The 20,415-nt window shown below is 43.7% G+C and overlaps 1 protein-coding gene across 5 annotated transcripts in view; it reads right to left on the bottom strand.

The window, feature by feature from the left end:
* Positions 1-20,415, bottom strand: part of LOC139420411 (partitioning defective 3 homolog) — a 546,201-nt gene that overhangs the window by 144,004 nt on the left and 381,782 nt on the right. For all 5 annotated transcript variants that reach the window (XM_071170491.1, XM_071170488.1, XM_071170486.1 and 2 more), the window contains one exon: positions 19,618-19,870. In XM_071170491.1, coding sequence (XP_071026592.1) covers positions 19,618-19,870 — 253 coding nt within the window. The remainder of the gene's footprint in view (positions 1-19,617; positions 19,871-20,415) is intronic.

Genomic DNA, 20,415 nt, shown 5'->3' with positions numbered 1-20,415 from the left:
GGGAGATAAAAGTCTCCAACTTCAGAGATTTTTGCAATTCGTTCCAGTCGCAGGCAGCAGAGAACTGGAAGGAAAGGCGGCCAAATGAGGTTTGGCTTTAGGGATGATCAGTGAGATACACCTGCTGGAGTGCGTGCTACGGGTGGGTGTTGCCATCGTGACCAGTGAACTGAGATAAGGCGGAGCTTTACCTAGCATAGACTTGTAGATGACCTGGAGCCAGTGGGTCTGGCGATGAACATGTAGCGAGGGCCAGCCGACTAGAGCATACAGGTCGCAGTGGTGGGTGGTATAAGGTGCTTTAGTAACAAAACGGATGGCACTGTGATAAACTGCATCCAGTTTGCTGAGTAGAGTATTGGAAGCTATTTTGTAGATGACATCGCCAAAGTCGAGGATCGGTAGGATAGTCAGTTTTACTAGGGTAAGTTTTGCGGCGTGAGTGAAGGAGGCTTTGTTGCGAAATAGAAAGCCAACTCTAGATTTGATTTTGGATTGGAGATGTTTAATATGAGTCTGGAAGGAGAGTTTGCAGTCCAGCCAGACACCTAGGTACTTATAGATGTCCACATATTCTAGGTCGGAACCATCCAGGGTGGTGATGCTAGTCGGGCGTGCGGGTGCAGGCAGCGAACGGTTGAAAAGCATGCATTTGGTTTTACTAGCGTTTAAGAGCAGTTGGAGGCCAAGGAAGGAGTTTTGTTTGGCATTGAAGCTCGTTTGGAGGTTAGATAGCACAGTGTCCAAGGAAGGGCCAGAAGTATACAGAATGGTGTCATCTGCGTAAAGGTGGATCAGGGAATCGCCCGCAGCAAGAGCAACATCATTGATACAGTATATACAGAGAAAAGAGTCGGCCCGAGAACTGAACCCTGTGGCACCCCCATAGAGACTGCCAGAGGACCGGACAACATGCCCTCCGATTTGACACACTGAACTCTGTCTGCAAAGTAGTTGGTGAACCAGGCAAGGCAGTCATTAGAAAAATTGAGGCTACTGAGTCTGCCGATAAGAATATGATGATTGACAGAGTCGAAAGCCTTGGCCAGGCCGATGAAGACGGCTGCACAGTACTGTCTTTTATCGATGGCGGTTATGATATTGGTTAGTACCCTGAGCGTGGCTGAGGTGCACCCGTGACCGGCTCGGAAACCGGATTGCACAGCGGAGAAGGTATGGTGGGATTCGAGATGGTCAGTGATCTGTTTGTTAACTTAGCTTTCGAAGACCTTAGATAGGCAGGGCAGGATGCCACCCTTTATAAAGAACAGGTTTATGCCATATTAAAGTACTTAAGTAAAAATACTTTAAAGTATTACTTAAGATCGTTTTTTGGGGGTACCTGTACTTTACTATGAATAATTTTGACTACTTTTACTTTTACTTCACTACATTCCTAAATAATACATTGTACTTTTTACTCCATACATTTTCCCCGACAACCAAAATGACTTTTTAGCAATTACATTTACTTTTGATAATTAAGTATATTTAAAACTAAACAACTTTTACTCAAGTAGTATTTTACTGGCTGACTTTCACTTTTACTTGAGCAACTTTCTATTAATGTATCTACACTTTTCCACCACTGCATTTAACATGGGTGGTTATGTCACCCAGTTATGCCACATTTATGAACCCTTTATAAAGCATGACATACGGTTATAGATTATTTGTAACACATTTATGTAGTGTTTATGAAGGCTTTATGAAGCCTTTATAAGCTGCACTTCATTTAAAGCGGAACCGGGACTTCCTATGGGTTAAGGAAGGATCAAATAATTCCATCCAGGTCATCAGGAGAGGTCAGCCAATGAATTATACTCATGAGCAAATATTCCAAAACAGCAGGTGGCTTTATACAGTAACTGTTCAAACAACACACTCCAGGTGGCAGTTCGTTTACCAATTTGTAGTAGTAGTAGAAGAAAATGGACTACTTCAAAATGGAGAGGGCCTCAATGGCGCTGCCTATGCTCTCACAGATGGCATAATAAAACAGATACAATGTTGCGTCCTCTATCTCTATGAGATTCACACGCAAGCACACACACAAACACACTGCAAGCCTGGCACAAAGACAGGGTGAGGTTGGCACAGGCCAGAGGGAGTGGTGGTGCTGAGAGTAGCTGGAGAGCTGATGAGGTTGAATATACCCAATGGTAACGGATGATTCATTAATCACTACCAATAAAAACGGAGAGAGTAGGTACAGTATCTGGCCTACATCTCAAATGGCACCCTATTCCCTATACAGTAATCACTTATTTTGATCAGGGCTGATAAGGCTCTGGTCAAAAGTAGTGCACTGTCGGGAGTAGGTTGCCATTTGGGACATATCATCTTTCTCTTCAGTACTAAACTGCCGAACACTTGAATGATGAGCCAGGACAGGTAAGACTGTTTTTGGCAATATGAGCACTTAGCTTCAAAACCACAAGGTACATAAGCCGGTACTTCCTGATATTGATGGTGAATGTAGTAACATACACTGTTTGTTGCATTATGCATGTTAGAACAACCCTCAATGCAACGTTGAAATGCTAACTGCACTGCTGCTTAAACAGTTGTGATACAGGATGCCAGACTGTGTGAGCGTCCAAAATGGCACCATGTTCCCTACATAACGCATTACTTTTGACCCTGTGGGCCATGGTCAAAAGTAGTGCACTCAATAGGGAATATGTGCCATTTGTGACACAGACAGTATAGTCATGAGTTGATGACACCTATCACTGCAATAATGGAGGCTGCATCCCCAGACCTCGAGGTAGACGATACATGAATATGCCATTCACATCAATTAATATGCCATTCACATCAATATGCCCCCCGAACCCTGCAGAGAACAAAAGTATTGTGCAATAGTCTATCTCCCAGTATCTATCCAATGACAGGTATGACTAATGAATACAGAAACACCTAACGGCATCAAAACAAAAGCCTGATGATGAAGAGGAGAATGGAGAGGAATAGTTTATAACAGAGTAATGAGCACTAGTCACTCATGGACAGTCAATAACACACACGCACACACACACACACACACGGGAGATGCAGACAGTGTAGTTAAGTCTGAAGGATGTACTGATAGGAAAAAAGGCCATGTCTGAAGGAGATTGATATAACCTCCCCCCCAGTCACAACAATGAGACTATTCTCTGCAATCATTTCCATAGTGTGTGGCTATGCTTGTCATAAAATACATGATCATTCAACATCAAACTAAATGTAATTGCACTATTACCAGATCATTTAGTGGTTATTATTACGCCCCCAAACACGTGATTTATACAATATGTGTGACTGAACACACAGGAAAATGATTAATACGTTCCAATCAAACAACACCTTCTTATGGGGAGGTTTCATGACCTTCAAATTCCAATTTTCATCATATACAATACATCTCTCATAGCCATAAATAGCTTTTCACTGAGCAACTGCATCATATAATAGAATACACAGTATAGTTTACAACAGCCACTCGAAGCACCATATATTATCTCGATCGATTTGCAGTCTAATAACATAGACAGTACATGAGGCTCCAGGAGGCTCATATTAAAGTTGCAATGCAGCCGTTTTTTTTTATCTCAATATCAAATCATTTATGGGTAACAATTAAGTTCCTCAATGTGATTGTTTTCAATTAAAGTGGTCAACAATCAAAAAATAATTGCTTCTTAGAAAAGAGGAATTTCTCAGGCAAGACTTTTGCTAGGACTGTCTTGGAGGGGGAAACTGAAAACGAGCTGTTATTGGCAGAGAGGTTTGGAACTTATTGGTTTATCACCAGGCAGGTTCAAAACTCCACCCCACCAAAACAAGTTGAAATCTCTGGCGGTCTTTTCAAACATCTCTTACACTAAAAGGGAATTTATTCACCTTTTAAAAACATTCCACAGTATTATTCCAACCTCATAGTGTGACTTCCTGGCAGACGGCAGCAAACCTAAAGAGTTGATCTCGAAAGAATAGATAATAACTCAATTAAAGTCATTAGGATTTACAGTCTTTTAAACTGCAGGGTGATTGGAGGGAAGATCACTTGTTTTGACATCTCCTCTGTGAGTTGTGTAATGGTTCGGACTCACAGGAAATTATAGTACAGAAATTAGTAGAAATGGCTGCCTATTTCCTTCCCGCCAGAAAAACATGTTATATGGATGGTAGACACCGGATGTAAACCTCATTTAAGACACACCATTGGTTTGATGAGAAAAATGATGGTCTGGCTTAGTTTGCCTGCAAATGGAAAGAGACAAAAAAAAAGCAAAACTGTATTTATCAATTTGAGTAACTTCAATAATCTCAAGGTCAGAGATAATCATTACAGTTTCTGCTCCACCAACCTGAACGTTAATCCAAATCTCCCCAGGCCAGAGTCAGGACCCATACAGGCGTCCAAGTCGCTGCCTGCACTGAGCCGAGCCAGACGGTTTGTCTGTCACAGCCAGGGAGAAAATAAATAACATGGCTATGCCTCTCTGTCTCTTCTCTCACCCTCCTTCCCTCCACTCCACCCAAGGCTTTCTTAATGGTAATCTATAAAGTCATCTAGATAATACTCAGCAATTTGTTTTCTTGGATGTGAATCAGAATAGACATGATTATGATTCTCATTGCAGGTATCAAAACACCCTCAGTCTGTTAACAACTCCTTCCCCAGCCCGCCCTCTGTGTTTCAATGCAAACCAGTGAGTCAGTCAGGCCAAAGCACAATCATGGTAGAGTAGGGTAGCACAGGATACCTAAGGCGACTCCCAGATAGCAGCATGTAATTTTAATAATATCTTGTTAGGAGGAGAAAGGCTACGTTCCAAATGGCACCATATTCCCTATAAACTGCACTACTTTTGACCAGAGGTCCCTCCTCTCTCAGTCTCACGTGCTGATTACATAGAACACACTCTGCTTCACCTCAGGGTAGACACAGGCAGAACCACAGAGAGATGTGTCTGTGCCTTGTAAAAACTAACGAGAGAGAGGGAGGGAGGGAGAGAGAGAGAGACCAAGTGAAAGGGACAGAGAGAGCAAGTGAAATCTCTCTCAGCTTTTCCCAGTGTGACCTGTTGATTGTTAACACTCGTTAATGAGGACATCGTTATCGTTAGCGGAGCCTGTTATGATGTCACCACCACTGGTTACCAGGGACTACCTGTGAGGTGTTGAAACACATCGCGGCCATATACCCTGCCTAGGATGTGTCCCAAATTGCACCCTATCCCCTATTAAGTGCACTACCTTTGACCAGAACCCCATTGGTTCCTGCCTCTTCAACCAGCACCGCCTGCCGATTAACCGTCTCTCCCTGTGGATCTCATTATCACACTACTAACGTCAGTCTAACGTCAGTCTAATGTCAGTCAGTATATTCCATGTTTATCCCCCTCTTTAAGAGCATACTACTATGCTTTTGGGATCACATTATCTGAGTCTCAAATGACACCCTATTCCCTATTTTGTGCACTACTTTTGACATAATTTGTGCACTATATAGGGAATAGGGTGCCATTTCAGAATCACACACTGCCTCCTCATTGCAGCATCCAGCTTCATGGTAATATCAAACCAGTGGTAGAGTCACCACTAGAGACTGACTCTCTGAGAAGAAAGGAAGGAACAGAACCATACTCTTATTTCCTGTTGTGGGTGGAAGTAGGGAGGCTGAATTTGATTCAGCCAATGGTTTCCAAGGAAGTGGAGTTGATTTGTATACAGTATCAGTCAACCCAATTGAGATGGTTTGGGATGAGTTGGACCGCAGAGTGAAGGAAAAGCAGCCAACAAGTGCTCAGCATATGTGGGAATTCCTTCAAGACTGTTGGAAAAGCATTCCAGGTGAAGCTGGTTGAGAGAATGCCAAGATAGTGCAAAGCTGTCATCAAGGCAAAGGGTGGCTACTTTGACGAATCTCAAATATAACATATATTGTGATTTGTTTAAAAAAAAATTGGTTACTACATAATTCCATATGTGTTATTTCATAGTGTTGATGTCTTCACTATTATTCCACGATGTAGAAAATAGTACAAATAAAGAAAAAAACCTTGAATGATTAGGTGTGTCCAAACTTGTACTCCATCGGCACGGATTATTGTTTCTTCATCCTATGTAAATGCATTCTCAGTTATTTATGATAAATTAGTCATTGAAGTTGTTAGGTTTATGTCTCTGATAATAATTTGTTAGTTAATTTGTTAATATCTCAGATATTAAATTATAGTTCAACAAATGTTGCAGGAATGTTTATAGCAACAGAAACAATTTCAGAAAAATCAGAGATAGAGGGTGTCGAAATTAGTGGGTGTTGAATTATTTTTTGGTTTAGGTGGAATGACCCATAGGTTGATAACTGAAGAGCACATGTACAACCTATTTCAGCCTGTGCAGCTAATATATATATAAAGAAAGAAAGAAAGAAAGAAAGAAAGAGAGAAAGAGAGAAAGAAAGAAAGAGAGAAAGAGAGAGAGAGAGAGAGAGAGAGAGAGAGAGAGAGAGAGAGAGAGAGAGAGAGAGAGAGCAAGCGATGGGAAGGAGATGGTTTATGCAGACATGGGCACCATGCAGCATGTCCCCCATACAACACAGAGGCATGACATGTATTTATTCATGACATTAGGCCTTGACTCTCTCGCTCTCCACTCTGTGGGGGATTTCACCATGGCCCACTCTGGGAAAATGCTTCTCATCAGATGTCTCACTATTGAGCATAGAAGTCAGTCCTAGACAGGACAACACTATGGGGTTCAGCTACTGTATCCTTCAAGCAGAAAAACATACACTTCAACAGGGACATAAAATGTGGGCTATTTGAGATGATAGTGTCAAATGATAGCTGAGGAGCTGAGAAAATAGGGGCCATTATCTGTGCACTTGTAACTGTGTTCCCCTGTTTACCACGAACAGGGTATTCGATGGAAATGATTGGAATGTTGATGTGGATGTCACACAGTAGAGGCATCTCTCTCTCTCTCTCTCTCTCTCTCTCTGCATGCCCATCTCCTTCTCCTCCCTGCCTGTCCGTCTGTCTGCATGTCTCTCTGTCTCTAACTATCCCTGTCTATCTTAAAAATGACTGTGTGGGGCCTGGCTTTGGCCAGGGGACACTCAACCCTGGTGGCCCCCCTCTCAACCCCCCCACAGATGGAGAAATCACAACAACAACACTACAGCTGTCCCTCTCTCCTCTCCCAGTGACTGACTCAGACCCTAACATAATCCATCGCTGCTTGAGTCTGAGTCTCTCCTTGAAGCTGGTCAGGAGAGAGTTTAAAACAAATAAACGAAAGTGTGGACCCCAGAGCAGTGCTGGTGATTGAGGAGAGTGATCAGCCATGAAGGGGCCTGGGGGCTGTGAAGAGGCGACTCTGGGATGCTGGCCTTCTAGGCAGAGTTGCAAAGAAAAAGCCATATCTCAGACTGGCCAATAAAAATAAAAGATTAAGATGGGCAAAATGACACAGACACTGGATAGAGGAACTCTGCCTAGAAGGCCAGCATCCCGGAGTCACTTCTTCACTGTTGGCGTTGAGACTGGTGTTTTGTGGGTACTATTTAATGAAGCTCCCATTTGAGGACTTGTGAGGCATCTGTTTCTCAAACTAGACACTCTAATGTACTTGTCCTCTTACTCAGTTGTCCACCGGGGCCTCCCACTCCTCTTTCTATTCTGGTTAGAGACAGTTTGCACTGTTCTGTGAAGGGAGTAGGACACAGCATTGTACGAGATCTTCAGTTTCTTGGCAATTTCTCGCATGGAATAGCTTTAATATCTCAGAACAAAAATAGACAAACGAGTTTCAGAAGAAAGTTCTTTGTTTCTGGCCATTTTGAACCTGTAATCGAACCCATAAATGCTGATGCTCCAGATACTCAACTAGTCTAAAGGCCAGTTTTATTGCTTCTTTAATCAGGAAAACAGTTCAGCTGTGCTAACATAATTGCAAAAGGGTTTTCTAATGATCAATTAGCCTTTTAAAATGATAAACTTGTATTAGCTAACACAACATGCCATTGGAACACAGGAGTGATGGTTGCTGATAATGGGCCTCCGTACGCCTATGCAGATATTCCATAAAAAATCTGCCGTTTCCAGCTACAATAGTAATTTACAACATTTACACAATGTCTACACTGCATTTCGGATCAATTTGATGTTATTTTAATGGACGAAAAATTAGCTTTTCTTTCAAAAACAAGGACATTTCTAAGTGACCCCAAACTTTTGAAAGGTAGTGTATGTTTAAAACATATGAGGCTATGGTCACACGGGTAATAGATCCGTTGTTGTTTTACGAGTGAAGCACAGATGAGTGAGTACACATTTCAATCATTTGCTTTTCATTTTACTGGGCTGACGGTGCCTACATCTGATGGTCAGTCTCAACGTCCCTCCGCTGTCCTTTTCGCCCACTGACACTGACCAAGAAGGGACACCATCTTCCAGCTGATGGCCAAACTCGTGTCGCAACCTATTATTCGTATTGATTATATTTCGTTATTTTTACCGCATTATTTCTGCCTCATGCATAAATTCATGTTGTTGCTCCTAACGAACAGAGAATAATAGCAACGCAAGCCTATCGATACACTTTCCTACTCATTCATTACAGCTGCAGGGCTTGTTGTAGCGCTGGGTGGACGAAGGAAGAACGCACATTTTATGGCTTATAAAAGTGTTGAATGCAAAGTGTTGACTGCGCTGAGTAAGACCTTAAACATGAAGTCACTCATAAAAACAGCATCTCTTTGCTCTATTCGTTGACAGTCTCTCTCCAGTCATGGTTTTAAACGTTTTGGAATCTCACAGTATCAACTTTGCTGAAGCTTTTCTTTTGCGTTTCCTACTTCACTGCAGACACGGTAACCCGGCCCATCCAATCGGCCATCGGCAGGACTATATAGCACTTGATTTGCTCTCTGGGCCCGCGGGGAAAACAGAGCTTGTACCTTCAGACAACATGAAATGGTTCAAAATGGGAACACTTTGCCTACCCGGCGCGCAGGGCAGCTGAATCGGGTGCACCTACGTTAACAGTGCTAAACGAATAAAAGGAAAATAGGAATGCAGGACTTTATTATTTTATAGAAATGTTTGTCAATCGACAGGGAATGCCTTGGATCGCGACCGACCTGTTGGTGACCACTGATATAGGGAATTTGAGATGTGTACTTCATATTCAGTTCCCTGCTACAGTCCTCTGAGTGCTGATGAGGCGCATGAAAAACATTTCCCAATCGAACAACCGATCCACTAACGTCTCCCTTGTGGAGAAATAATGGTCATTCTTGAAAAGCCATGATGACAGGGGAAAACTGTGTTAAGCTTAAACAAGTCATGAATATTCCATTTGAGCATTTTCGCAGAGAAGTGATTCCATCCTCACCACTTGTCTGCTGTTTATTAAGACTTCTTCCAGTTGAGTTTCCTACCGTGTTTCGGTCCCCCATTATCCAGCCAGGCTTCATGGGGTTTGGGTATCATCATTAAATAGTCATTGTGAGGTGAGCAGGCAGGGAGGGAAGCATGGAGTGATGGAAGGAGGGGAGGGAATCAGAGAGGCAGGCAGAGAGGCAAGCAGGGGAGGGAGGTAGGAAAGCAGGGAAGGAGGCAGGTAGGCAGGCAGTCAGGGAGGGAGGTTGTTATTATGTATGAGGAGCACAGCATTGCTCAGGCACCCAGTGTGCCAGCACTCCTAATGATGACAACAGTCCAAGGAGGCAGCGATACAGTACCATGCTGAATGTAGGTCCTATCCTGAGCCACCTTGCCCCCCAGAGAGAGCGAGATCTCTGCATGTCATCGTCTCTCCATCTCTTCCTCCATTTCTCTCACTCTCTGCATGTCGTCGTCTCTCCATCTCTTTCTGTCAATGTGTCAAGACTGAGACAAGCTCACCTATCAGAATGGCACAAGGCCAGTTGACCTGAATGTTGGATAAAGTGACCCGACTGATCGCCATCAGGACAATAAGAAGGCCGTGTTTTACAAGTGTGGATATTGCCAACACGTTCTCCCTGTGTGAGTGTGAATGCTTGTGTTTTGCATGTCCTTCAAAACCACCCTGACTCATTCCCTCTCAGAAAACACATCTCTCACGGCACATTCGGATTGTAAAGCATGGATTTATGAATGAGTATAGACTATTTATTTATGTTATAATAAGTGGGTTTAATCACGAGTGTCAGAGACGCTGATTTGGAACGTTCCTCTCAGTGTGTAGCTCGCACGCAAGCACACGCACACGCACACGCACACACACACACACACACACACACACACACACACACATAACCCACACACACAAACACTCCCACAGGCATCCCCCATCATTGTGATTTATGAGCAACATTAAAGACAATCATGTTGGGCTGTTCCTTGTCCTTTGTAATGCGGCCGGGCCTCTGTGTGAAATATAGCACGTTGAATGCTGAGCGCTAGCTCCTTTTTCATTCATACACACTTCACTATGTTCGCTGGGAGAACACACACAAACACACACAGACACAAACACTGGAGGTAAACAGCTAGACTGCTACTTCACTTGCTAATTGTTCCAGCTGTGATTTAAGGTACTACATACACACATCTACGCCACATCACCCGGGCACCACGTCTAGCCCCTCGGGTGTGTCTGAGTTAGGCATACAGTTCACATACACAACACTTTACAATAGATGGGACTAACAGAGAAGCTTCTAGTAGACTTTAACTAGACAAAACTTTGGTCAGTCCTGTCATGTCTTTGCCTACTTTCGTCTATCCAAGCATTTGAAAGAGAGGAGAAGCAGGTCATCTAGCTCACTGTCATTTCTTTGAAACACACACATACAGGACTAGAATATGCATTGCATGTGAAGCACCATGGGAGTAGACACCTGAATCATTGATCCGTGACATACATCCTCGCAGAATTCCGAGGGAGACGAGAGAGGTTGAATCCCCCAAGGGCAGGAGAAGGAGAGGTGTGAGATGAGAGAGGAGGGGGGGTAGAAGATAATTGGAGAGCGAGAGAGACAGCAAGAGAGGTGGAGTAGAGAGAGAGACAAGGAGGCAAACAGAGGGAGAAGGAAATGAAAATGATCCAAGGACAAGGCTCTGCCAGTGTCCGTGTGCAGGGGATCAGAACCCAGAGCGAGCTGACAGGGCTGGGGAGAGATCTACAGGGATCAGTTGCTAAGAGAGATCCTGGAGGAATCAGCTCGGAGAGATCAGTGATGGGGAGGCCTCAGCCACTGGGGCCAGGCCCCTGTAGTGTTCACGCTCCAACCTCTCAGACATCAGTATCTGTACCCCCCCCCCCAAAAAAAAAAAAAATACAGAGTGCAGATATTCTGCCATCATCTCTCCCCTCTCTCAGATTTACAGCTGAGAGGATCAGCTTTTAAAAACAACATCTCTGTCCTCACTCTCTCAGACGAGAAAAATCTGCACAGGCTACAAACATCTTCTCTCTCTCTCTCCCCCCATCATGTGCCAGAGAAGACCCAATTAAGCATCGCTCATGACAAATCCCCAGCAAGTCATGAAAGGAGGTATATATGTCTCTGTCACCCTCACACAAACTCACCAAAAGGAAAAACAGATCAGAGCGAGAGCGAGATGATGGAAGAGAAGAGAAAATATTTCACCTAACACACAGAACCACATGTCTAGAGCAGAGGGAACAGAAGTATGGTCCTGGCTTTTAATTGGTTGGCTTTGAAAAGGAATTGAGTAGCATAATTCAACAATTCTCCCCTCATCGTTTTTTGTGGAATGGAATGAGCATGTGCACATCAGCGAACAGGGCACACACACTTCACTTCAGCGGACAGGGCACAAACACTTCACTTCAGCGGACTGGGCACACACACTTCACTTCAGCGGACAGGGCACACACACTTCACTTCAGCGGATAGGGCACACACACTTCACTTCAGCGGACAGGGCACACACACTTCACTTCAGCGGACAGGGCACTCACTGGATATGAAAGGTCAATTTCTATTTGATTACATGGTAAGTTCAGCGCATGGGTGAGCAGACTAGTGATGAGTATTACTATATGATCATTTACATACTGTATCACAAGAGAGGAGAAAAATAAGAAAAAAGGTTTCCTCCTATGCATTTCTAACAGCTGCATTACTGCAGTGCACACCATGCTCTGCATTTAAACCCAACTCATTGACATATACAGTACATTGTACAGTAAATTCTATAGAGGACCCTTGTTTGATAACTTGGATGTTAAATATTCTCTCCATTCTACAAAATTAATGATTTTTTCCCACTTGAGCTGTTTGATGAAACAAAATGGGATCACAATGTTCTCAGATCTTCCTATGTTGTTTGTGTTCTCATGACTTCAATTTCCATCCCTTTGAGAATCAACGTACAGTCTAGTTAGCATACTTCCGCTCTGATTGATCAAAGGAATCGCTTCCAGTACAGAAATACCAACACAGTGGTAATCAAAGTTGGAAAACAAAAACCAAAAGAAGAAGATGACAAAAGTTAGAGGATGCAGAGAGCAATTAAAAAGAGTGAAGCGTGTCTAGTGTTGATTATGGCCTAAACTCATCGTCATCAGACAGAGCAGCTAAGAGAAGAGACTAATGTCTAATCCACATGACAGGGCTGACGCTTACTGTACTGGGACATTTCTTTACACATTGTCCCTTCTAGCACGGTGGTGAACGTGTAACCAGGGCAGCCCAGAACAGCTCGACATGGCTCGGTTCGTCCCTATAGTGTGGATCCGACATATACAGTATGAGCTAATAAGAGTGTGTGAGGAGAGTCTTGGGTTCCCAGGGACTGTTCCATTAGAGGGCAAGGATGGCCGTGGAGGAAGCTGCTACATTTAATTAGGTCCTTAACAAGCCACTTTATGAATTCAGTCATGTTTGGAGCCTTCTCTGTGAGACGCTGCTGGGTGAAAGACACCGGTGGATCCCATTTCACTCCAACAAGATTTCAGATTCAATTAGTTCCATGCTCTCCCTACTCACTTTACAACTTCTACTACACACACATCCCGTGTGATCATTCCAAACCAAATTATTCCTTGGCCCTCTGATGGAAATACATTGGTGTCAGATTACATTTGCATTGAGTGGTTAGAGGAAAGAAGAGCTGGACATGTCCCCCTGGTCTCTAAGCCGCCAACACACACACACACACACACATACATACACCACCCCTCTTAGTGTCTGATATTGCGGCTACAGTCACTGACCTCTCTCTTCGCCCTCCCCTCTCTCCTTAATCCAATGCCGGATGCTTTCTAAAAGCATGCCCCCAAATCGTCAATAAGACCTTTCCTGTGACACGCAATCACACGTGTTCAGACGAATGCACACACACACACAAATCTGTGTTTAGCCTAACCATATGTTTTGTTTTGTTTCATTGTGACAGTGTTTGGTAATCTGCCGGGGTGGTGAATTGTGTTCATTGTCCCACCTCCACTGCTGTGTCTCTGCTCTGTGATTGGCAGGGGGATAACAGGATGTCACACACAGAGGGCATATTTGGTCCTTTTTCAAGGTTTTCAAGGTTTGACTTCAGCCCAAAATGACTCCCTTTAAAGCTCAAGGATTAATCGGCTTTGAAGAGGGAGGGAAATATTCTCAAATATGTTTTTGACAGGGTGAAAACGGGATCCTCTTCTTAAGGACAATATCCACTATGAGATGAGATCTCTCTTAGTGGTGGATCCCAGTGAGAGGAAGAGTGGAAGGCTGTTGCTGTTACATCAATAAACCCAATGCAAATTTGGCATGTCTTTAATTCTCAGTTTATACACAGAAATACTCACTCACAATAACATGTCCGGTATGGCATGTCAAAGACATATTAGTTGGAAATATATCATACAAATATGTTGTACTCAACAGCCATTTGTGATGTTGCAGTATGTTGGTGCTAAGTTGAGTCCTTTTTCTCTTCCTCTAACATAAGCTGGTGGTCATTCTTCTAAATAGGTTGTAGCTTGATCCTGACTGAACTATGGTAGGATTAATACCTTGGCCAATCTTTTATGGGACATTATGATAAGTGAGGCATGACATGAACCACAATTAATTCTCTGAGATGAGATTCTGCAGCTGTCAGTGCCTGCTTATGGGAACGCCTAATTGCCATTGATGGGTAAACGGTGTGTGTAATAATACAGGTAGAGTTAGGCACACCTCAGGGCAGCTGTCTAGGCCCCTTACTTTTTTATATTTTTATTAATTGCCTGCCACGGGCACTGAGTAAAGCATGTGTGTCTATGTTTGCTGATGACTCAACATTATACACATCAACTACAACACTAAACAAAGAGCTGCAGTCAGTTTTAGAATGGGTGTAAGCTAGTCCTAAATATTTCAAAAACTAAAAGCATTGTGTTTCGGACAAATCATTCACTAAGCCCTAATCCTCAACTAAATCTTGTGATGAATAATGTGGAAATTGAACAAGTTGAGGAGACTAAACTGCTTGGAGTAACACTGGATTGTAAACTGTCATGGTCAAAACATATTGATGCAATGGTAGCTAAGATGGGGAGAGGTATGTCCGTAATAAAGCGCCACTCTGCTTTCTTTACATCTCTATCAACAAAACAAGTCCTTACAGGCCCTAGTTTTATCCCACCTGGCCTACTGCCCAACCATATGGTCAAGTGTCACAAAGAGGAACAAAGGCAAATTACCGTTGGCCAAGAACAAAGCAGCACGGCTGGCCCTTAAATGTACATGGAGAGCTAACATCAATAACATGCATGTCAATCTCTCCTGGCTCAAAGTAGAGAGTGCATGTCTTTGTGAGAGGTATTGACATGTTGAAAGCCCCGAGATATCTGTTCAAAAGACTAGCACACAGCTCAGACACCCATGCATACACCACAAGACATGCCACCAGGAGTCTCTTCACAGTCCAGAACAGACTCTGGGAAATGCACAGTACTACATAGAGCCATGACTACATGGAACTCTATTCCACATCAGATAACTCAAGCAAGCAGTAGAAAATGATAAAAAAACAGATGAAACTTGTGGAACAATACGGCTTGTGAAGAGACACAAACACAGGCACACAGACGCGCAAACACGCACTCTACACACACGTACATTGTATTGTTGTTGTATTGTGGTATTTTACATTATGTATTGCAGAAATGTAGTGGTAGACTAGTGGTCTAATAATGTGTTGTATGTGTTGTTTTATTGCTTTGTTTCTTGACAGAAGCTAATGGGGATCCTTTATAAATAAAAAACATATACAAATATGCAAATATGTGTCGATGTTACAATACTAATGACCAAACCGGTTTACCATAATCTGAAGTGACGACGCCCACGCAACCATATGGGGTCATATGGAATGCATAGATAACATAGCGTATACAACAGATCCCATAACATCACGCTACATCATGCCAAGGCACGCTAACTCTTTAGCTACTCTCCTTCTGCCAACAACACCCTCCTATTATCTGCCTTTGTGGCATGGAATCTTACATCCACCATCCAACCTTCCCCCCCACTCGCTACCTCCCTCCCTCCTACTTTTTCTTCCCTCTCCCCTCCTGCTCCCTTTTTCCCCTCCACCTCCTCCTCTTCCCCCTATTATGTGGCACCACAATTCACTCCAGTGCACACCATTCCTGTCTCTCGCTCGGTCTGTCTTTCTCTCCCTCTCTCTCTCTCCGTCCGGCAGCTGCCTGCTCCTTTTACCACAACCAGGATGCATTAGTTCAGCACCCATGAAAGGAATGTGTCTTGAGCACGCAAGCCTGATGCACACACACACACACACACACACACACACACACACACACACACACACACACACACACACACACGCTCAAGGGCCGATTCAAATACAATACAGTACACACTCCGCTACGCAGACTCACACAAAGACAGTGAGATGGGAGATGAGAGGGAGATGGAAGATGGGCATTCGGAGAGGTCAGCCAATCAGAGGGAAGATAAACAACACCTCATTAAGGTTGTAAATGTGCCATTCAAATCAGACAGGAATAGATACTATATGGCTGCATGGAGGCAGCATAGCGACATGCTAACAGGGTTAACAAGGCCCCGGGTGGGGATGTGGATGTCTAAACAACCCTGATAAGATCCGAAAGTAATGAAGTGCATCCCAAATGGCACCCTATTCCTATAGGGCTTTGGTCAAAAGCAGTGCACTATATAGGGAATAGGGTGCCAATTGGGACGCATGCATGATCACAGTCATGCTATCTGGGAGTAGAGGACATGAGACGCACCATGGTTATTAGAATAATGGCTGGATGGATATATGTCCATCGGACCATGGGCTTGTCATATAGTACAACAGTGAAATGAAAATACTATAGTCCTCCCTTAACGGGATTTCTATCCCCGTCCATGACCATTTCTGCCCTTTTGATAGGAATAGCCTATTAATTACTGCATCAAAAATAGACATGACATCATGTGCTGCAGAAGATCATTTTACATTCAATAACAGAAGCTATTTTACTGTGAGGGTTCTTTTATTCCGGCTTAAGCAGTCAAATTTCTCTCCTCCTCTTCCCCTCTCTATCTCGCTCTTCTTTTCTCTACAATATCACACTACTCTCCACTGGCCCTGGCTTTAATGCACTACCAATCAGGCTGTCCATTAAGTGTGTGCACTGCATGTTCATCAGGCGCCACGTCCTTAGCTTTGCATGCAGATGAGCTCAAATTGCAGTGTATTGCAAACTCCTTCAAATCTCCTTAGGGGAGTAGATGCGTGTGGTGTGTGTGTGTGTTTATCTGTGTGCTTGTGAAAGGATTATATGTGTGTGTGTGTGTGTGTGTGTGTGTGTGTGTGTGTGTGTGTGTGTGTGTGTGTGTGTGTGTGTGTGTGTCTGTGTCAGGGAGGCTTATTGGTTTGATGTGCTGAAGGCCTGTTCCATGCAAATTAGCACCCGGGGATAAGGGCTAAAGCCAATCAGGTTGCATGTGTGGTCATCATGATGAAGTCTGGTCATGCCATTGGCTGATGATGATTCTAAGCTGTTTTGTACGCAACAGGAATATTGCTCATGATGTGCTGGGGAACTGGATGGACATGCTATCTCTCTCTGTGTATGAAACTCCTCAATTTTCAATAAGTGTCAGACCAAAACGTCAAAAAAATAACTGACATTACATCGAACATATCTCTCACTTTTTTTTCTCGTTCACTTCCTTCATATTTTCTCTCTCTTCGAAGATTTGTCAGCTCTCTCCCTCTCTCTCTGTCCGTCTCCCTCACTTCATATTTGACTCTTCCCCTTTCTCTAGCTTGGCATTTTATTATTGTTCTATTTTTCAGGCTCCTTCATATGAACAGTTTAGCTCAGTGTCTTTCCATTGCCTTACACCTGTCTCACCTTAAAGGGATAGGCATTGAAACCCTTTATCCACTTCCCCAGAGTCAGATGAACTCGGGGATACTATTTTTATGTTTCTGCGTCCAGTATGAAGTAAATTGCTAACTAGCGCTAGTGCAATTGCTAACTAGAGTTAGCCGGTGTCTGCTAGCCATTACTCTAATGGTAGTTAGAGATTTTTTGCGAGCCTATGCTATCTTCCATCATACTGGACACAGAGGCGTAAAAATGGTTTCCACAAGTTCATCTGACCCTGGGGAAGTAGATAAAAGGGCTCACTGCAAAATCACAAAGTATCCCTTTAACTCAGTACAAAACACTCTCCAAGCCTGCTTTTTAACTGAGGGCAGGGAGGGAGTGAGCCAGCATCACAGAGAGAGAGAGAGAGAGAGAGAGAGAGAGAGGTTGCGTCCCAAACAGCACCCTATTCCCTACAGTGCACTACATTTTACCAGGGCACATAGGGCTCTGGTCAAACGTGGAGCAGTATAACAGGAATATGGTGCCATTTGGGATGCAGGCAGAGGAATAGAGAGAGAAGTAAGTAGTGGTTTTTGGTGAGCTGTCTCTTTGCATATCCAATATAAGACAAAGGGTCAGAAGTCTCGGGAGTTAAATGCAGGGTGCAGGGGAGAGTGTCAGGGAGGGCTGCTGTGTGCCAACTACTAAGTGGCTGTGGTACTCAGAGATAATGTAGAAAGATGATGTGCCAGGGAAGGGCACGGCAAGGTCCAGGTGAATAGTCTGCACCTCTCTAGTGCCGCAGAAGATGCTGAAGAGGAACAACCTTTGGCAGCAGTGCCGATTGACACAGGAAGAGATGAAAGCCACTGACTCACATTTCAACTTACATTCACTAATCAAACTCACTTCAAAGGAAGACATATTAAAGGCAGAGGTTTGTGTGTTTATTTGCATGTTTATGTGCCTGTTTGTGTGCGTGCACTAGTGTGCTTGTGCATCTATGTGTAATTATAAAATAATCTCCACCAGATAAACAACCTTTCTGAATTCCTGAATCATGACCTCAAAACACTTGTAGTTTCATTGTTAATTATGGAGCTGTCCCCCGTGATACACGAGTTAATCCCATTAAGATAATCCGCAGGAAAACAATTTATTGCATGATAACAGACGTGTGTGTGTGTGTGAGCACCCTCATTTATGCTGGACGCAAATGAGCATAAAATCCAAATAATTAATTGTGGTTTCTGTTTGATTAGCCGCACGGCAGTGGAGGTTGGCTGCACCCCTAACAACCACGCATGGACCCCCTGCTCTCTGAATTAGCACTAAGGGTGTAGGATACACCCTCACCATTCCTCACCTGATGAGGGTTAGCTTACTGTACATGATAGGATCAGATTCACAATACCATACATTAGTGGTTAGTACTGATCACATTGTAGTTTTAGCATTAGCAATTTGATCAAGCATCTCTGAGTAGGAGTGCTGATCTAGGATCAGGTCCTTACTGTTGATGTAATCTTATTCATTGTGATCTAAAATGCAAAACCAATCCTAAGTCAGCACTCCAACGCTGAGATGCTGATACATACAGCCGCAGGGCTTGCTGTACTGTTTCAGTGAGAAGCTCAATACACCAAATGCAGGAAGCATTTTATAGAAGCTAACCCCCTCTGGGGAACTGTTTACTGGTCACACAAAGAGCAATGGGTGACCAACAAGAGCAGAGTGATCTCTACCAATTTCCCACCATTAGCCTGACACGACGTAGGCCACAAACCAGGACTGCACAGCAGAAGATGACTCACAATGCAATGCCCCTGGGCATCTGAAATACATGCAAAGTGATTCTAATGAAATCAAGTTCGTAATCTTCACAAGCTTTTTATCCTTTGTTCTAATAAGACCCAATCACATATTCCCATTAGTACTCAGGCTGAGTACAGTGCATTCTCCACTGGTTTAACAAACAGAGAATGTGTTTCGGTGGGTATGATACTGTACATAATGAATAAAACATCCTTTCCTTATTAAAAAAAAAACGCTTGAGATGTGCCAGAGGCCTGGCTGCCTGGGCATTATCCCCAGCAGAGTTTAAGGTGAGGTTCACCCCCATTAGTTCCAATACCAATCAGAGAGAACGCACTCTGTGTTCCGATTCCAGAATGCTACAGAATGCTCTAGTCATGCTCCAGAATGTTTTACTGAATACATTAACAGAAGAAGAGTTTTGATTGGGTCTAGAGGGTAAAGGGTCCTTACCTGAACATATCTCCCAGGCCCTTCAGCAGCAACCCTTTCTTGGCTTTGTTTTTTTCTCTCTCTTTTTCTTTCTCCTTCTCTTTATCTCTTTCAGGCTTCTTCTTGTCCCTCACGCTCTTCACCCTCTTTTTATCGCCGTTGCCATTCACCTGCCTCTCCATGGTTACAGAGTTGCCGGGTGGCAGGGTCAGGTCAGTGGCCGTAGATATGGAGTCCCGGCCTGACCGAGAACTCCCCTCGGTGTCCTCCTCCACTGAGAGATGGAAAAAGGGAGGGAGAGAGATTGTTTTTGTTTGGGTCTTACATACTGGAAAATATAAATGCAACATCAGACAATTTCACTGATTTTACTGAGTTACAGTTCATATAAAGAAAACAGTCAATTGAAATAAATGAAATAGGACCTACTCTATCGATTTCACATGACTGGGCAGGGGCGCAGCCATGGGTGGGCCTGGGAGGGCATTACCAGTTGGGAGACAGACCCACCCACTGCGGAGCCTGGCTCAGCCAATCAGTATGAATTTCCCCCCACAAAAGGCTTTATTACAGACAGAAATACTCCTCAGTTTCATCAGCTGTCTGGGTGGTTGGTCTCAGAAGATCCAGCAGGTGAAGAAGCCGGACGTAGAGGTCCTGGGCTGGCGTGGTTACACGGTTACATGCGGTTGTGAGCCCATTTGGACGTACTGCCAAACTCTCTAAAACAACTTCTTGGCAAGAGCACTGGTGGACAACTCCCTCCAAACTTGAGACATCTGTGACATTGTGTTGTGTGTCAAAACTGCACATTTTAGA

This window comes from Oncorhynchus clarkii, chromosome 11 (assembly GCF_045791955.1).
Source record: "Oncorhynchus clarkii lewisi isolate Uvic-CL-2024 chromosome 11, UVic_Ocla_1.0, whole genome shotgun sequence".
Classification (NCBI taxonomy): Eukaryota; Metazoa; Chordata; class Actinopteri; order Salmoniformes; family Salmonidae; genus Oncorhynchus; species Oncorhynchus clarkii.
This window is presented reverse-complemented; position numbering and strand designations above follow the sequence as displayed.